Raw genomic sequence first — 18,025 nt, forward strand, 5'->3', positions numbered from 1 at the left:
GGGGGACGGGGGTGAGGGTGTCTATAAGTTAAGTGTTTGAAAGGGGTAGAGTGTACACAAATCGGCTCTGTGATCTAGAACCGTGTGAATCCTTTGTGAGTCTAAGCCCGTTGGCGACCGACCCTACCTCGCCCCATCGCCAATCCCGGCACCGGGACCCCCCACCCGAGTGCAGCCTATCACATCCTGCTGCACGCGAGGCCCACCAGGCGCGCGACAGCCATGCAGACAAGCAGAGACGCCACGCGGGGCCAACCCAGGGCCCCGGCCCCCACCCAGCCAGCCCGGGGAGGGAGGGCGGGGGAGGGGGTCAGTGCAGCCCATCCCTCCTCCCGCAGCCCCGCAAAGGAGCCATCGTCACCCCCCCGGGATCCAGGGTGGTCCCCCAGGCCACCCGCGCACCCATCAGCCGGCCTTCAGAGATGGCAAGAGGGGACGCACCACCAACCTCACGCCCACCTCCGTCCGCCCACCCGGCCTACGAGCCACAGCCGCAGCCCCCTAACTGGCACGGCACGCCACGGGACCCCCAGCGGACCACCAAGCCTAGGGCAGGGCAGGGTCCCCCACCGGAGCAGGCAACACCCAGCCGATACTATCCAGTCAGAGAAGAGAGGGGAAGGTGCAGGCGGGAGAACGCCGAGGAGCCGCCACGGGGCGGTGCAAGGTCGGAGCTCTGACCTCCCCCCATTCCTGCGGCCAGCAGCCCAGGCAGAGGGGAGGACACGCCCCAGGAGCCACGCCATAGGGGAAAAATGTGGGACCCACCCAGGGGCGGACTGGGACTAAAAAGCAGCCCTGGACTTTGACTCAGCCGGGGCCACAAGAATCGCAGTACACAGACCCTCTAGCGGGGTTCGGGGGCATGCCCCCCCCCCGGGAGAATTTTTAAAATATTTTATTGCCAAATGCATCAATTTCGTTCACTTTGAGGGAAAAATGAAGAAAATGTGTCTAGACCAGAGGTGTCCAAACTTTTGCAAAAGGGACCAGATTTGGTGTGGTAAAAATGTGGGGGGCCGACCTTGGCTAACGTCCTTTACGTAGAACAATATATTTAGGTACATTTTAGCAAGCCATTCTGTGTCACTTTGCTTTATTTTTTTTTTTTTAATTAATAATTACAACAATATCGCAACTTGCCTTTGCAGCGTTCTCTTTCGGCTCTCGAGCTCTTGCGAAATGCTGTAAAATTGAACTAGCTTCAAGTTGCATAAATTTCTCGCTACGTATCGTCCCTGTAATCTTGTCGTACATATCAGCGTGTCTTGTTTGCTAATATCGCCTCACATTGAATTTTTTAAAAACACAGACTGTCTCTTTGCAAATGAGGCAGACACAGTTGTTGCGTACTTTAGTGAGGAACAATTTCCACCTATCCTTGAGGCGTCGGCCGTCGCATTCAACTTTTTTTTTTTTTTTGTGGATTGTCGACATCTTAGAATATTGGGAGTAAAGGGTCACACGGGGTAATGTTGCTTAGAGTGCTGCCGCCTTTTAGTGGGTAAATGAGGAGCAGCATTTAGTGTGTAAGCTGGTAGCAGTACTGCTGACCAATTTATTAAGTTTGTGTGCGGGCCAGACGTTATTGATTTTTTTGACAGAAGCTGGGGACCGGATGAAATTTGACCACGGGCCGCATTTGGCCCCTGGGCCGGACTTTGGACATGTCTGGTCTAGACTGTGACTATCTGACTTGGGGCGCTCAAAGTACTGCAAGGATGAACTGGAGTTGGATTCATCTTCTGCCCTAGCTCTATAATCAACCTGAATAAACAAATAAAAGAATGTATTTTTTAAAGCAAGTTTTATGTATCCATTTGATTATAATAACACCTATCCCCTGTGTCTATAAAATGACTTTATTGTTTATGCCAGGGTTCACTAAATCCGGACCTCGGAGCCACTTTTCCTGTCGTGTTTTCCATGTCTCCCTCCGCCAACACACCTGAATCAAATAATCAGGATCTTTATCAGGCTTCTGGAGAGGTTGCTGATGACATGATCATTTGATTCAGGTGTGTTAGGGGAGAGAGACGTAGAAAACACGACAGGATAGGTAGCATCAAGGTCCAGATTTGGTGAACCCTGGTTTATGCCATAATTAATCTTGCCACACAAATACATTTCAATGAAAATACAATAAACATTTCAAGACAAATCCTGTATACATAACCTTCATTGGAAAGTACTAACCAGAAAACAAAACGATACATAAATGATTAAATATATATATATCAATTTAACTACCTAAACTTTAAAGTAAAACCATTCATTTTATTAATATTTTGTTATATTTCTTCTGAATTAATATTGCTGCTGCGTGTGCAGACGTTGTTTTACAGCTAAAATGTTTGCCAATTGCCAATATACCTAGCAAGTAACCCTCTTCATTCCATCTCAACCCGGTGGCAACTAGAAAGTCCGCCAAAGCTCTTAGCGCTCTATTCTGCCCCTTAGTGGGCCACAACAAGTATTTCAACCAGGCGCATTGCTGCCACCTGTCGGATTGGATGCGAACTGTAGATAAAAACTGATGTATGTATGACGGCCACCGGCCGTCCAGAGCACCGGCCGTTCTGTGATCCTCCAGAAGCTACAGATTACCAGTCCGCCCCTGGACCCACCTACCACCCTATTACTGTGGCTGCCAGGTTCCCGGCTGGCAGCCATTACCCAGCACCGTGATGGGATTGTGAGGGGAAGGTAGTGCTATGTATGCATTAAAATAGGAGAGCTTGACTTGGGGCAGTGGGACCGCAGCATGGAATTTCTACCCAGCCGCCCGTCCCACCGCCCTTTGCCGGAGCTCTCCTGTGGAGTATGATGTGTGTGATGCGTTAAAAAAGGTGCAGATGTGCCATGTTTCTAAACCTCATAGATAACTACATCACCAAAACACGGAAATCAACTGGGGTAACTACATTGGCAAGACACCTGTGGGTGTATCATATCTAATGGATGACGACCTTGGTGAAAAGTATAGCCTCAGAACCTGATTTAGAATTCCCCTCAAGAATGATGGGAAAACAAAAAAAACGTTCATTTTCAACTTATATTTATAAATATTCATTTAATTTTATTGCTGACCCTGCATTTCAGGGTCATCAACATGTTGTGCCCCCCCTGCCCCAAAAGTCAAACTACTCGAAGTGGGGAAAAAAACAATCATTTGCGTCTGAGCTGAAGCAACTGGTACAGTCTGACAGATGGTAAATGATAACACATAAAAGTGAAGAACAAGCCCGGAGCTGCTAGATCTGCTGTCGGGCTTTTTTCCAGTGCAGCCTGGGCCACAGGATACCGGTCGCCCAGGCTGTCACTGCACATTTACGACACGAAGACACTGTGCTGCCATTTCGCACACATGCATGCACACAGTACCGCATGCTAAGACGAATCAAATCGAACGCCACATGATGCTGATGAGTGCAAATGTGAAAATAGCAACCTGTTTCTGTTCATACACGGACGTATGTTAGAGAACTAAAAGAAAAGGCCACGCTTAGCACCCTTGTTTATTGAGGTTCCTTTCAACATCATTCTAGCAGCCTATACGTCGGCCCCTATTGTCTCTGTCGGTGGACAAAACGACGAGCGGTCATTGAGAGCCACGCGCCGGCACCCGGACGCAAACAGATGCTTTGTAACTAACCTGCAAACGTGACGTCTCTTTCGGAGGCCGCTAATGTCGCCTCAATTCAACAACGGAGCTCCCAACACGGCGGTGGTATGATGAGCAGATTGCTCTGGGTACCTCTCTTCCTCCTCTGCCTCCTTCCCTGTGGCTCTGAGACACCCCCCGCCCCTCCCTTCTTGTCTTTCTCCTCCGTTACCAAGGCGACACGAGAGGAAAGAGGGCGTGGGAAGATGCGGTGCGCATGCGCAATGCGACCACACCTCAAAGGGCCATTTTTGCTGTCATTCTCGAGAGCGCTTGTCCTAATTCAAAGGACACAAAGGGACAAATAGAGAATGTTACTGGTTCCATGTTGTATTTTTGGAACAGGGGCGTTACGGGGGGGGGGGGGGGGGCAGGCTCTGTCCACCCAAAGAAAACTGGATGTAGTACTAACGGCAGTCTGGGCAACGCATATGGTATCCCATTCATATACTGATATGTTCTAAGTTTTAACCTTTGCGTTGTTACCTCCTCTTTCACCTTTAAAAAAAAAAAAAAAAAAAAAAAAAAAAAAAAAGAAAGAAAGAAATTAAATGATGGTTTTGTTACTAGGGGGCGCTACACACATTTACGCATGTTTTGATTTTTTTTTTTTTTTTTTTTTTTTTTTTTTTAAGTTTTATGTTTTTTTACATTTTATCAAAGTTTTCACCAGTGTTCAACTGGCTGTTGAGTTTGGTGAGTTTCGAAACATTCTGGGGAGATCAAAGTAGGGCTCAAAGCGTCAGTGGGATCAAAGAATGACTGTTAGGGGGCGCTACATAGTGTATTTGGAATTTGGTCTTGACACGGTATCAAAGATTGCGCCTGTATTGACCTGCCTGCCGATTTTGGTGCATTTTGAAGCATTCTAAGGGTGTCAAATTGAGCTCAAAGGGGCTGCAGAACAAAGAATAACTATAATAATAATAATAAAACCGAGGAACCACAATAGGTTACCTAAAAAAAACATTGTCACCTGCATGTCCATACTGTTCAGTTATGAATGTTCCAAGTCAAATAAAATAAAATCAAATCAACATTTATTTGTTTAGACCAAATCACAACAACAGTTATCTCAAGGAGAAAACAAAACATGTTTTAAGGTGCAGTAGCCCTACGCCGGATTTCGACCGACTTCAGCATAGTAGCTTTTTTTTTCTTTTTTTTTTTTTTGCCCCCCCACCCCAGGTAAGACTAATACCCACCCACACCTGGCATCCTGGTAACACCACTGTTTGGGAATATAAATAATTAACCCATCGACTGCCATTGACAGTAACAGACGTCCAATCCATTTGAACTGACAAGGGCTGACGGCGATTGACAGTGCACTGTAATTACAGTGTTTTATTAACTCATTGGCTGCCTTTGATTGCGATAGACGTCCAATCAATTTGAAGGAGGAGGGATGGCAGCGAATGAACGAATGCTTATTTGTTGACAGCCATCAATGGCAGCCAATGAGTTTACTAGAATCACAAATCAACATTCTTTGTCAAACTGGAGCAATTTATTGGTTATTGTTCTGCTCTTTCTGGTGCGACCACTTGGGGGCAGTATAGGACAGACTAATATATTTTTTATTGCAACAAGACTCATATTAGTCATTCCTAACAGAGGATAAAGAATACACAAATTACAGGCAGTGGCGCCACCAGGGGGTGACCAGGGGTGGCCACGGCCACCCCTATAAATTTGTTGGCCACCCCGCTTGCCACTATATCGTTAGATTGTTGTAGCATCAGTTATGCATTTCATCCCAAATGAATGCGTTTATTTTGTTTTGTTGAATGTACACCTTATGCCTAATATATACATAAAACAATAAAACAGAATTGTTGTGGAAATCAAAATGTTGACTGGACAGTTATGGGGTATGCACATTAAATCATTAGTAACATCAAATATTACACAATACAACAAAGTATATCAGTAGCCGTGTCCTTAAGTCTTTCTGATAGTTTTCCCCTGACCTTTTTACTGTAACAATATAATGAAAACCTGAAATTATGGCTTTTGGTTTTGGTGTGCCACCCCAAGATTTTAAGTGGCCCCATCTGACCACCCCTATGAAAATTTTCTGGAGGCGCCACTGATTACAGGGCTGTTATATTGTATATGCAGTGGTAGAATTTTGTCTGTTTTTATCCAACTACATTTCAGCTTGGAAGTGTTGGTATGTTAGTGTAACATGGACCTACTTATCTATAATATCCTACACAAAGGAGAGGGAAAATGCCCTAAAAAGATGTTTTTTTCTTTCTTTTTTTTTTTTAACGTCACTTATACATATTTTTGTAACTTAAGATTTTTTTTTTCAGTTCAGTACCTGTATCACCAAAGTGAACCGACATGATAGTTTTAAAGAAACTGGAGAGTATAGTTACACTCTTCATTCACATATGAAGTAAATATTAACACAAATATGAGCTTGTTTTTCCCAAACAACACTACTCACCGTCCATATTTGAAATAACAGCTCCAAAATTACAAACATAAACACATATGTATATATAGTATATACTGTATTTATATATGGCAGAAAACACAGAGGTTCCCAGGGCCTTTAGAAGCGAAACAGCCCCACAGCATCACTGACCCACCCCCATACTTCACAGTGGGTATAAGGGTGCTTTTCAGCATGCGCATCTTTCGTGTCACGCCAGACCCACTTAGAGTGTTTGTTGCCAAAAAGCTCAATCTTGGTCTCACACAAAAATACAAACGGTCCCAGGCTTCAACTGAGACTGTGTGCTTTGGTCAGATGAGACCAAGATTGAGCTTTTTGGAACCAAACACTCTAAGTGGGCGTGGCGTGCCACGAAAGATGCGCATGCTGAAAAGCACCTCATACCCACTGTGAAGTATGGGGGTGGGTCAGTGATGCTGTGGGGCTGTTTCGCTTCCAAAGGCCCTGGGAAACTTGTTAGGGTGCATGGCATCATGAATGCTTTCAAATACCAGGACATTTTAAATCAAAATCTGTTGCCCTCTGCGCGAAAGCTGAAGATGGGTCGTCACTGGGTCTTTCAGCAAGACGATGACCCTAAACATATGGCCAAATCTACACAGAAATGGTTCACCAGACACAAAATCAAGCTTCTCCCATGGCCATCTAAGTCCCCAGACCTTGTTTTGTTGGCAAAAGGGGGTTATACAAAGTATTAATACCAGGGTTGCTAATAACTGTGACACACATTATTTGATGTCAAATAATTTTTTCTTTATGTGGGATTTTCCACCCACTGAATGAATGCACTTGTATTGAAGGTTGAATTTTTCTCTTTTTTTCCATTAAGATCCCATATTATTTGAATTAAAAAAAATATTAGAAGCTAAAAAACACATCTTTTTCAGGGGTGCCAATAATTATGGAGGGCACTGTGACAATCTGCTTTTGTCACAATCCGATCCATATCCCGATACCTGTTTGGCGATCCGATACGTATTGCGACACCTCAACTATGGCGAGATATCACCTTTTAAAAATTATAAAAACAAAGGACAAATTGATTTTTTTTTTTTACACAGAAAAGTGCATTAACTGCAGCAACTGTTCCTGTGCAAAATAGAACAAACACTATGTAAAGCACTACACATTTTGCACCAGTACGATCCCAGAAAAAAAAAGTTGTTTTTTTTACATAGAAAAGTGCATTAACTGTTGAAGCAACTGTTCCTGTGCAAAATAGAACAAAAACTATTTAAAACACTACACATTTTGTACCGAGTAACGATCCCAATTTTTTTTTTTAACATAGAAAAGTGCATTAACTGTTGCAGCAACTGTTCCTGTACAAAATAGAACAAGAACTATTTAAAACACTCCAAATTTTATACCTGTATAAAATACCTGTATACCTGTACCTGTATACCACTGTATTACTGGATATTTCCACCAAAAGATATAAACAAGTAACACTTCATTTGACAGCGGCATCATAAGACTGTCATAAGACCAAATGAACCACCTGAAGCTTTGCACCCATGGGTGCAAAGCTTCATTGCTTCAAGAAGCTTCATTTGCCCATCACTGCTCCACCTGCTCTCAACACTGTTGTCGTCCAACATGCCTCCCAGCATGCATTGCACCACTACAGATGTACAAATACCAATCAAAATTCATGTTCTGTGCAATTTCTTTCTTCGGTTACTGTTCCAGTTGTTTCATTGATTGCTTGTTATGGTATTTGGTAACACTTTATTTGACAGTGGTGCCATAAGATTATCATAATTATGACATGATACTGCCATGATCAAATGATCAGCTCATCAGCAAGCTCTGCAGGAGCCTGATAACGATCCTGATTATTTGATTCAGGTGTGTTAAAGTAGGGAGACATGGAAAACAAGCTCTTGAGAACCGGACTTGCACACCCCTATATGGCCATCTGAAATCTGACTGGACATAAAAATATATAACACACATCAGTACAGTATACTGACACACATATTTACACACATTTTAAAATATGTTGGGTGTTTTGCCTCTTGGTCAAAAAGGTTCCCGACCCATAATTAGTATACTGTATTTAAACATATTCCTGTAGGTAAAATATTTATGGCGGAAAACACGGACAACACTGAAAAAGCAGTTTCTGCTCTTGCACTCCTCTTTAAAAGAAACTGCTGTATTTTAAGCCAAAACAATTGTTGTGTTTGATAGAGCAGTATGTCTATATGCTGCTATTGCAGATTCATGGCGCATTAAGGCCCCGAACTATTTTTAATTTGCCCCTTTTTACCCTGGAAACCCCCGTTTACAGGCGTCGCGCAACCGTTTTTGTTTCAACCCAGCCATGAAAACAAGGTAATTATATTATTCAAAATGTCTGTCATTATTAGCTTAGAATCATTAAATTATGTCAAATATTTTGTTGAAAAGAAAAAAGCGACTTTAAAAAAATTACTCACTTGCATATTTTAACTTTTAAACAAATTACGTCACGATGAAAAAAATGGTGTCTGTAAAAAAAAGTCACGGATATCTACCTTATAACTATCGCTAAATTGTATTATTTTGTTCCTGTCGCATTTTCCCCGATATTTTAGATGATAAATAATCGATCCAAACAAAGAAAAATTGAATAAAAAAAGTTTAAAAGGGTAAATATATGAAAAAGAAAATCTCGACCACTCCTTGATGTCTGCGATTTCTGCATTGTGACCCTTATTATATTACCATGTTTCACCCAGACAATCCCCCAAAAATCCAGCTGTGGCCATTCACAGCTGTGTCTTGACACTCAGTGATACATGCGACATGGAGTTTTTGGATATAAACAGGCTAAATTCGCTATAATATCTCGTTAAAGTCATGGCGTCTGTAATTCTGCTCTCGCATGCTCTCACCTCCGGATAGGGTTTTGCTGTTTAAAAAACTTTTTTTTTTTTTTTAAATGCCCTCCCGTCCAAAATTTTTCTTCCCCCAGAAAATTGAGATTTTAAGCTATCCAATGATGTATCACACACGCATATCGGACAATTTTGAAATCTGGCCAGATTGGGGGTCTCAGAGCGGAACTTCAAGTCACCTGAGTGTTTTCCGCCTTATATTTCCCAGCCATCTAAAAAATGACCATAATAAAACAGCAGTCCACCCCTGCCACAAAGGTTGGTCACGCTACATAACATGTGCATTTATGTCAGTTGTAAACATCACCTGTATGAATGTCATCTCATTCAGTTTCCATTATTCATCTCTTCCTTTGTTTATGCGCGACGCATTGAAATTCTTCACTAACGGATGTTTTCTTTAATCAACATGTATGCTACACTACTGATAAGAAACATCTCAGTCTGATCACGCCCTCAGACCTTGAGTGAAACTGATTTAATTTCTCTTCCAACCTCGTTGTACTCACCCTCATACACTGAATCCGGGTAATAAATGCTGACGTAATAGGGCTCCTCTGGTTCCTCCTCTGGAAGACGAATCCGTTTTGATGGTCCAACAAAGAGTTCCTCGTCGAGGTTTGCGGGATGTTCTCGGAATCTCGCGGTATCTTCGTGGCAGTAGGTTCCTTTTAGAAAGTAGCTCACTTCATTGACATTTGGAGGTGAAATTCCAGTGAGTGGTGCACAAGCTGTTTGAACGGGATGCACCAGACATGTCTTAATAAAGTTTTTTTTGTACGTTGGCCAGGGAGCTTGCATTGTTCGAGCCTTGTCTCGTGATTGAGTGCCATGATCCTGATCAAACTCAACATCAGGCTTAGACACAAATCTTTTCTTCTCTACGCGTTCAATGTTGACTGATGTGTCTGATAATGTCCATTTAGTGTTTTCGACAGCGAGATCTTCCCTTGAGTGCAATCCCCAGGCCTCAGTGCTGACTACAGACTTTAAAGGAGCTATCTGCCTAACTACTTTGTTCTCAGAGTGCCTTTTCTCATCATATCCAGACTGAGGATCACACTGCAAACACTGGGCTTAAAAAGATATATAACAGGAAAATTAAATTGCATGTTTAGTCTTCATTTTTCTCATTAGTTGTAAGCCATTCATGTTTACCTCTATTAGTGGAGTCCAATAATGCTTTGGGATCGTGACTCTTCCGTCTGGCTTGGAACTCAGTCTCCTCCGGTAATGCAGACGGATGTGAGTGGTGGCCTTGTAGTACAAGGCTTGGCTTTAGTTGAAGAGGGTCAGAAGTGGAGGCGTTTTTCCTTGCAGGAATGATGAAAGCCGGCTTTGGAGGATTTCGTATATTCATTTGTCCGTCATATCGACACACGGGTGAACAAACAGGTTCAAAAGGTGTCATGCTGGAGAAAATAGTAAAAAAGATCAAAGGGACATATTATGGAATGCGTTTTTACGCTGTTCACCAGTCATTACTGCATTCTAGTTGTCGGAAATGACAAATAAACCTATGATTGATTTGATTATAAACTTCATAATGTATTGACGGGTCAGATCGGTCATGCATTGCGCCTCACATTCAAGTAGGGGGCCGCCCACATCAAGAGGAGCTATTCACAAACATCCACGCAGTGATCTAACTCCGGATTTAAGTTGAAAAAGTACGAAAACTGTGCCGCATACAAACAGGAAGGATTGTCTCAGGAGTGATTTGTTCGAAGATTCAAGGTAATCATTATATTTTTCGTACCATGCATGCATTTTGAAACATTGAGAAAAAAAATATTTGGGTAAAATTAGCCGCTACTGCAGTGGCATTATAGTTCGCAATATTTACGGAAAATAAATGCTCACTGAACGTTTTTTTTGCTTTTAACCAAGAATCGAGACTGTTTTACGTCCATATCTATAAAGGGTTCGGGGATTTAAGCATTTATTCACGAGAATTTTCACCGGAAAAGCTCTGTTAACATCAGACGGCCGCTAGCTACATTCACTAACAGACTAGCATTGTACTTCTACATATTTACGGAAAATAAAAGCTAACTGCACGTTTTTTTTTTTTTTTTTTTTTGCTTTTAACCACGAATCAAGACTGTTTTATGTCCATATCTATAAAGAATTCGGGGATTTAAGCATTTATTCACAAGAACTTTCACCGGAAAAGCTCTGGTAACATCAGGCGGCCGCTAGCTACATTCACTAACAGACTAGCATTGTACTTCGACATATTTTTGGAAAATAAAAGCAGCACGTTTTTTTTTTTTTTTTGCTTTTAACTAAGAATCGAGACTGTTTTATGTCCATATCTATAAAAAATCAGGGATTTAAGCATTTATTCACAAGAACTTTTACCGGAAAAGCTCTGTTAACATCAGACGGCCGCTAGCTACATTCACTAACAGACTAGCATTGTACTTTGACATATTTTCAGAAAATAAAAGCAAACTGCACGTTTTCTTTTTTTTTTTGGCTTTTAACCAAGAATCGAGACTGTTTTACAACCATATCTATAAAGAATTCGGGGGTTAAAGCATTTATTCACAAGAATTTTCACCGGAAAAGCTCTGTTAACATCAGACGGCTGCTAGCTACATTCACTAACAGACTAGCATTGTACTTTGACATATTTTCAGAAAATAAAAGCAAACTGCACGTTTGCTTTTTTTTTTTGCTTTTAACCAAGAATCAAGACTGTTTTACGTCCATATCTATAAGAACTTTCACCGGTAAAACTGTATACATCAGGTAGCCACTAGCTACATTCACTAACAGACCAGCATTGTACTTCCACATATTTACGAAAATAAATGTGAACTGCACGTTTGTTTTTTTTGTTTTTTTTTTTGCTTTTAACCAAGAATCGAGACTGTTTTATGTCCATATCTATAAAAATTCGGGGATTTAAGCACTTATTCACAAGAACTTTCACCGGAAAAGCTCTGTTAACATCAGGCGGCCGCTAGCTACATTCACTAACACACTAGCGTTGAACTTCGACATATTTACGAAAATAAGTGCGAACTGCACTTTTTTTTTTCTTCTTTTAACCAAGAATCGAGACTGTTTTACGTTCATATCTGTAAAGAATTCAGGGATCTAAGCATTTATTAACAAGAATTTTCAATGAAAAAAGCTCTTTGTCTGTAATTCCACTCGGTCAGCTTTGACAGCCTCGCCAACAATGGTGGCCCCCTATTTATCAGCCCCACGCCCCGTGTCCCGTCAATACATTATGAAGTCAATGGATTTGATATTTGAGAAGGGAGAGAAGAACACTGTTATGTCACCACCATTTTTGCAGTCACTTAATGTAAAGAAGAGTTATATCCTATAAAAGTATATAAAATAGCCATAGTTTGTTGTTCAGTTGAAAATTAACATTTTTGTGGTTGTTCCTTTTTTTTTTTATTTACCCCCGCCCCCCAAAAAAAAAAAAAAACAGTATACAGTATTTTAAGTAATTTTGTTGTTGTTGTTGTTTACCTGCCAGCACCTGACTGCTTCTTTTGATTACTTTGGGTGACGTCCTCAAGTCCAAGCGAGGGAAAGTCAATCCCTTTCCTTGTGAGAGGAGCAGACAAAGGATGAGGAGGATGAGGAAGATGAGAATGGTCTTTTGCTTGTTTGGAAGAGGCCGACAGCCGGGGGATTAAAGGTGACAGACGGTCAAACACGCTCATTCTTCCTTTGCCTGCTGCTTCTTACATCTGGGAAATGAGATGAGAGTGAAACCTGGCGATGAATGAAATAAGGAGACATTGTTTGGAGACTTGCAATTCCTTCTGGAAAAGAAGCAACAGACCCAACCCAAATTTGATGTACAAATAAAACACGGACAGCCTGAAGAAAATCCCCAACATAATTCCTTATTATGTGTTCATCTCCACAATTTATCTTTACATTTATTACTAATGTGTTCATTGGACCTTTTAATATTCAATCTGTTCGGCGAGGCAGAATGTGCAGCTCAGTCAGTGGTGTGTGTGCTGGATTATGAATTTTACTGGGCTGTGTGTGTTAAAAGCAAAGTGAGCGTCGTGGCACACTAGTTTCCTTAACTCATTGGCTGCCATTGACAGCGATAGACGTCCAATTAATTTGAAGTGGGAATGTTGGCAGCAAAAGAACGAATACTAAGGACAAACTAATTTAAATGCAATGTGTTGTCAGAGGTGAGTCGTAATGCGTTATATTTAATCCATTACATTTAATAACATTGAGTAACTTTTTGAGAAAAATGTACTTTTTCCTCGTTGTTAATAGTTCCCCCTTGACGGGCTGACTGGTCCTTCTCAAGCCATAAATACTTGGATAAAAATAATATCCTGTAAAAATATTGGAGTAGAGAGACTGAAACAATGACATTTTGCGGCTCTCTTCGTCGCGTTTTCCTCGTTCTGAATATTTCCCCCTCAATGGGCTGAATAGTAAAACCGATGAGCCCAGTCTACCGCTGACGTCATCCACCTGTTGGGGACGCTAAAGCCCTATAATGGTAGGCGTGGCTAACCGGCAGATTAAAATACTAATTTCTTATCATCTGTGCTTTGCTAAATTGTTGTATATAGTCGAATCGTCTCAAAATATGATTCTAATTCACATAATAATGCCATTTAAGACTTTTTTTCTCGTGTCATATGCTCTTTAAAGAGCAATTCAAATTGTTACCAAACATTTTAAATCAGGGGTGTGCCCAATCACTGATGAGTGGTTTAAAGCTGCCCTGCCCACTATAAAACACACACATGGTAAGAAATGTCTTGATGAGAAGCATTGTCTGATGTGCATCATGGCTCGGTCAGAAGAGCTGTCTGAAGACCTGCGATCAAGGATTGCTGATTCGTATAAAGCTGGGAAAGGATACAAAACTATCTCTAAAAGTCTGGATGTTCATCAATTGATAGTCAGAGAAGTTGTCTACAAATGGAGAGAGTTTGGCACTGTTGCTTCTCTCCCAAGGAGTTGCAGTCCACCAAAGACGACACCAAGAGTTCAGCACAGAATACTCAGAAAAGTAAAAAATAACCCTAGAGTGTCTGCTAAAGACTTACAGAAATCACTGGCATAGTCCAATATCTCTGTGCACACATCAACTATATGTAAAAGGATGGCCAACAATGGTGTTCATGGGAGGACTTCACAGAGGAAGCCACTGCTGTCTAAAAAAAACATAGTTGCTCGTTTAATGTTCGCAAAAAGGCACTTGGGCACGCCACAGACGTTTTGGCAAAATATTTTGTGAATTGATGAAATAGACCATTAACTCATTGCTATATATTTGAATATGCCTGCTTTAAACTGTCAAAACGCGACCACTGCAGAGTGTACGCCGCTTATTGCTTAAAGTCATCTGAGATTAGCTCTGGCTAATCTAAATGAGGATGAGCATAATAGAAAAGTGATGGCTGGGTGGTTGTAGACCCTCACAATGTATCCTGGTTGAATTAACTACTCTATCACTATGCAAAGAACACAACATGTGTTTGTACACATACAGTACATACACAACACTGACTACATAAGACCACCACCATCTTACCTATACAACACCTTGATTTTGATTAAAAAAAAAAAAAAAAATAGATGAAGAGAGAAGACATAAATTGTATAGAAAAAAAAAAATTAAAAATACAACAATGACTACACAAAAAAAATGGGGTGTTGAACTGACTTTAAAAAAATTATGGAAAGAATTTGCACCTGATAATATTGCTTTCCTTCAGCATTTAGCAATTGTATCCTTTTAATATAAAGCACACATGTCTAGCCAACATTAGGCACTCATGTTGAGCGAATATAACGCACTCTTGTTGAGCCAGCACTCATGTTCACCCCAAAAAACATGTTGAACCGACATTAAAGAAATACATAATTTGCATCTGATTAAATTGCTTTCCTTCAGTACTTAGTAATTGTGTTCTTTTAACATAAAGCACACATGTTGAGCCACCATAAGGCACAACTAGGACTGTCAGATTTATCGTGTTAATGGGCGGTAATTAATGTTTTTGATTAATCACGTTAAAATAATTTAACGCATGCATGGAATGACCCACTCAGGCATTGCCGCAAACAGACTACAACGGCGACGTTATACATATATACAGAGCTAAGAGGCAGTGACAAGTGAGTGGAGTGGATACAGGCATTCATTTGGGGTGTGCTTTAAAATGCCAATAGCTTTGACTTCTCAACAATTATAACTACTGAGGCGAGCAATATGGGGAAGAAGGACAGGAATTGTTCTTTTTCTTGACACCATGCATTTTACGCAACGCAGAGAAGATATAGCATTTGCAGCCACCACACACGGTCTTGGTCGTTTGGGCAGAACAATTAAGTCACTACAGTATCATTTACTGAAAGCTCAACAAATGCACTAGATGGCAATATTTAGTCACAATATACAAACTCACATTTATCCTTTAAAAATCTATCCGTGGATTCCTTTCACAGAAAGAATGTTAATAATGTTAATGCCATCTTGTGGATTTATTGTTGTAATAAACAAATACAGTACTTATGTACAGTATGCTGAATGTACAGTATACATCCGTCTTGTCTTATCTTTCCATTCCAACAATAATTTAGAGAAAAATATGGCATATTTTATAGATGGTTTGAATTGCGATTAATTACGATTAATTAATTTCTAAGCTGTGATTAACTCGATTAAAAATTTTAATAGTTTGACAGCCCTAATTTTAACGTAAATGGCCGTCAATCGCCTCAATTTATATACGCCTCAATGGAATCCAGTACATTGGCATCAATAGTAGCGACATTCATGATAGTCAATGGCATGGACGTACATAGCTTTCAGTGGTATTGATTTACTTAGGCGCCAGTTCAATGTCAATGGCCTGTAATGGTAAGTGGTCAAAAATCACAACCACCTATGTTTTCCTGTCATTGAAAATGAAGGGTGAATGCTTGCCATTAAAAATGAATGGAATTTCGGTGATTTGATATTTAAACGGCGCCGAAAAAACGTGGATAATAAGATTGTGAAAGAAATAAATAAAAATAAAGTTGAGGAATTTTACCAGCTAAGCCTGTGCCTTACAAAGCCCCATCTAATAAAAAAAAAAAAAACTTTTCACAAACAAAATAATAATTAAATGGTGACGGTTATACTGAGGTGTCACTTATTTTTTCAGGGAGTTGGGAACCCTACTTTTAAATCTCGCAAGAAATGACGAGACTGTTGCAATTGGTTGGAAAGGCACGTTAACATTATGTTGCATCAACATGATCTAATCTAGCTACTCATTCATTGTTCATGTTTATGTATGGACTGCATGATTTAATCATGCTCACCTTGGAAACATGATGTGTTCTTGCTGAAAATGCACATTGTCTTTTAGTAAACTTTACAACCTACCGGATTCATTTTTTTTAGTGCAACTATATGGCTGTAGATTAAAATTCCCCTCTTCTAGAATTTGTCATATTTTATTCAGTAGGCCCATAATAGTAAAATAGAATTGTCATATTAAAAAGGCAGATCTCTTGCTAAACAGAGATCAGAGATGTCTATCCAATGTTATTCATTTCAATTATCCTATTTCATTTCTATATATGTTATAGACACTGTGACCCTATTGAGGATAAGGTGTACAGATAATGGATGGGTGGATGAATATAAAATTAGAATCATTACTGAAATTAACGTGTGCATTTCAATTTTTTGTAACTTTATTTTGTTGCTTGCAATTTTAGCTTGCACTTGCGAGCACGCGCTACTGCACATCCACGCCTGTCCCTGTTGCAGCAGTGCCCTTTCACAGAGTCCCCACCTAGTATCCGCGTGGCAAAAACACTTTTCTAACCCACTCAAAGATTGCTACTAACAGTAAACAATCACGTTTGCCATTTCTGGTGCTGATTTGATGGGCCAAACTCTCATTGCTTTATGTTCGTGCTCGCACAAGCATGCACGAGCTTAACACAGACTGCGGTTACGCTTTTCATTGTCGTTAACACACTACCTGCCATTGACAATTATAGGCGTCCAATTCATTTGAAACCGGAGGACTGGCTGTGAATGCTCGTTTCAGTGCCACTGACTGTGCTAGGCGTCTAATCCATTTTGACTGAGTGTGGAGGAATGAATGTTCGTCCATTCGCCCCTCCCAGTAAAAGGAATTGGAGGTCTAGCACAGTCAACGGCAGCCAACTAGTTAAACACATCTCTGCAAGTTTTTTTTTAATCCACAAAGTGTGCATGAAAAATACATAGCCTTACCATTTTTATCATGTATAATGAATATACAAAAGTATTAAATCTGTCACCAACCTGCATATGGAGTCTGCCTGCTTGTTGTGAGACTTGAGTGAGACAATTACAGCATGATGAGGAAAGACATGGTGGGCGTTGTGTGCATTCTCGTGATTCCTGCATACTGGGGCTGCACTGTTGTTTTACACCCACATTGCATCCTTGCTCAGAGCTCTGTCCTGCCCTTGACATCACATTTTGATTACCAGTAGTGTATAGTACAAATATTAGGCTATATCACACACAATATGAAAGTGCAATGAGTGACTCACCCGCAGTAAATAGAGATAATTGTCAGAAGGGAAAAAAAAAGATTTCTGGATGAAATGATCTGTCTTTTAAGAACAAACATCAGCTACGTTTATTAGTCACACATTATATGATCACTACTACACATTGAAACAATCTTCATGCATGTCAGCATCTGTTGTCATGTACGCCCTTCAAAAAGTTATTTGAATTTTGCATTCATATATTTCTAATTCACGTAATTATATTCAACCAATTATCTAAATAATTAATGTACTTTTACAATCTACTGTATACGCAAATATGATTTTATTGATATTTTAGTTTGTCGTGAACAAATTAGGTAATGATAAAGATTGGCTTAATTACGTCAGTGAATACTGCATGACACTTGAGAATAGAAATGTTTGGTGGGCCATACTTGGTCAACAGGGAACACTTTGTCCATGGCTTGATGACAGCAC

At 40.5% G+C, this 18,025-nt stretch overlaps 1 protein-coding gene across 3 annotated transcripts in view; it reads right to left on the reverse strand.

The window, feature by feature from the left end:
• Positions 1–17,466, reverse strand: part of septin3 (septin 3) — a 39,865-nt gene extending 22,399 nt beyond the window's left edge. The window contains exons 1-4 of one of the 3 annotated variants that reach the window (XM_057844008.1): positions 17,331–17,466; positions 12,515–12,738; positions 10,178–10,431; positions 9,529–10,095 (exon numbers count right to left, since the gene is read on the reverse strand). In XM_057844008.1, the coding sequence (XP_057699991.1) occupies positions 9,529–10,095; positions 10,178–10,431; positions 12,515–12,711 (1,018 nt within the window). In that variant the 5' untranslated portion in view covers positions 12,712–12,738; positions 17,331–17,466. Of the gene's footprint in view, positions 1–3,655; positions 3,821–9,528; positions 10,096–10,177; positions 10,432–12,514; positions 12,826–17,330 lie in introns of those variants that run through there. The other 2 variants (XM_057844006.1, XM_057844009.1) reach the window with 2 other exon arrangements.
• Positions 17,467–18,025: the final 559 nt, after the last annotated feature.

This window comes from Corythoichthys intestinalis, chromosome 8 (genome assembly GCF_030265065.1).
Source record: "Corythoichthys intestinalis isolate RoL2023-P3 chromosome 8, ASM3026506v1, whole genome shotgun sequence".
NCBI classification, from domain to species: Eukaryota; Metazoa; Chordata; class Actinopteri; order Syngnathiformes; family Syngnathidae; genus Corythoichthys; species Corythoichthys intestinalis.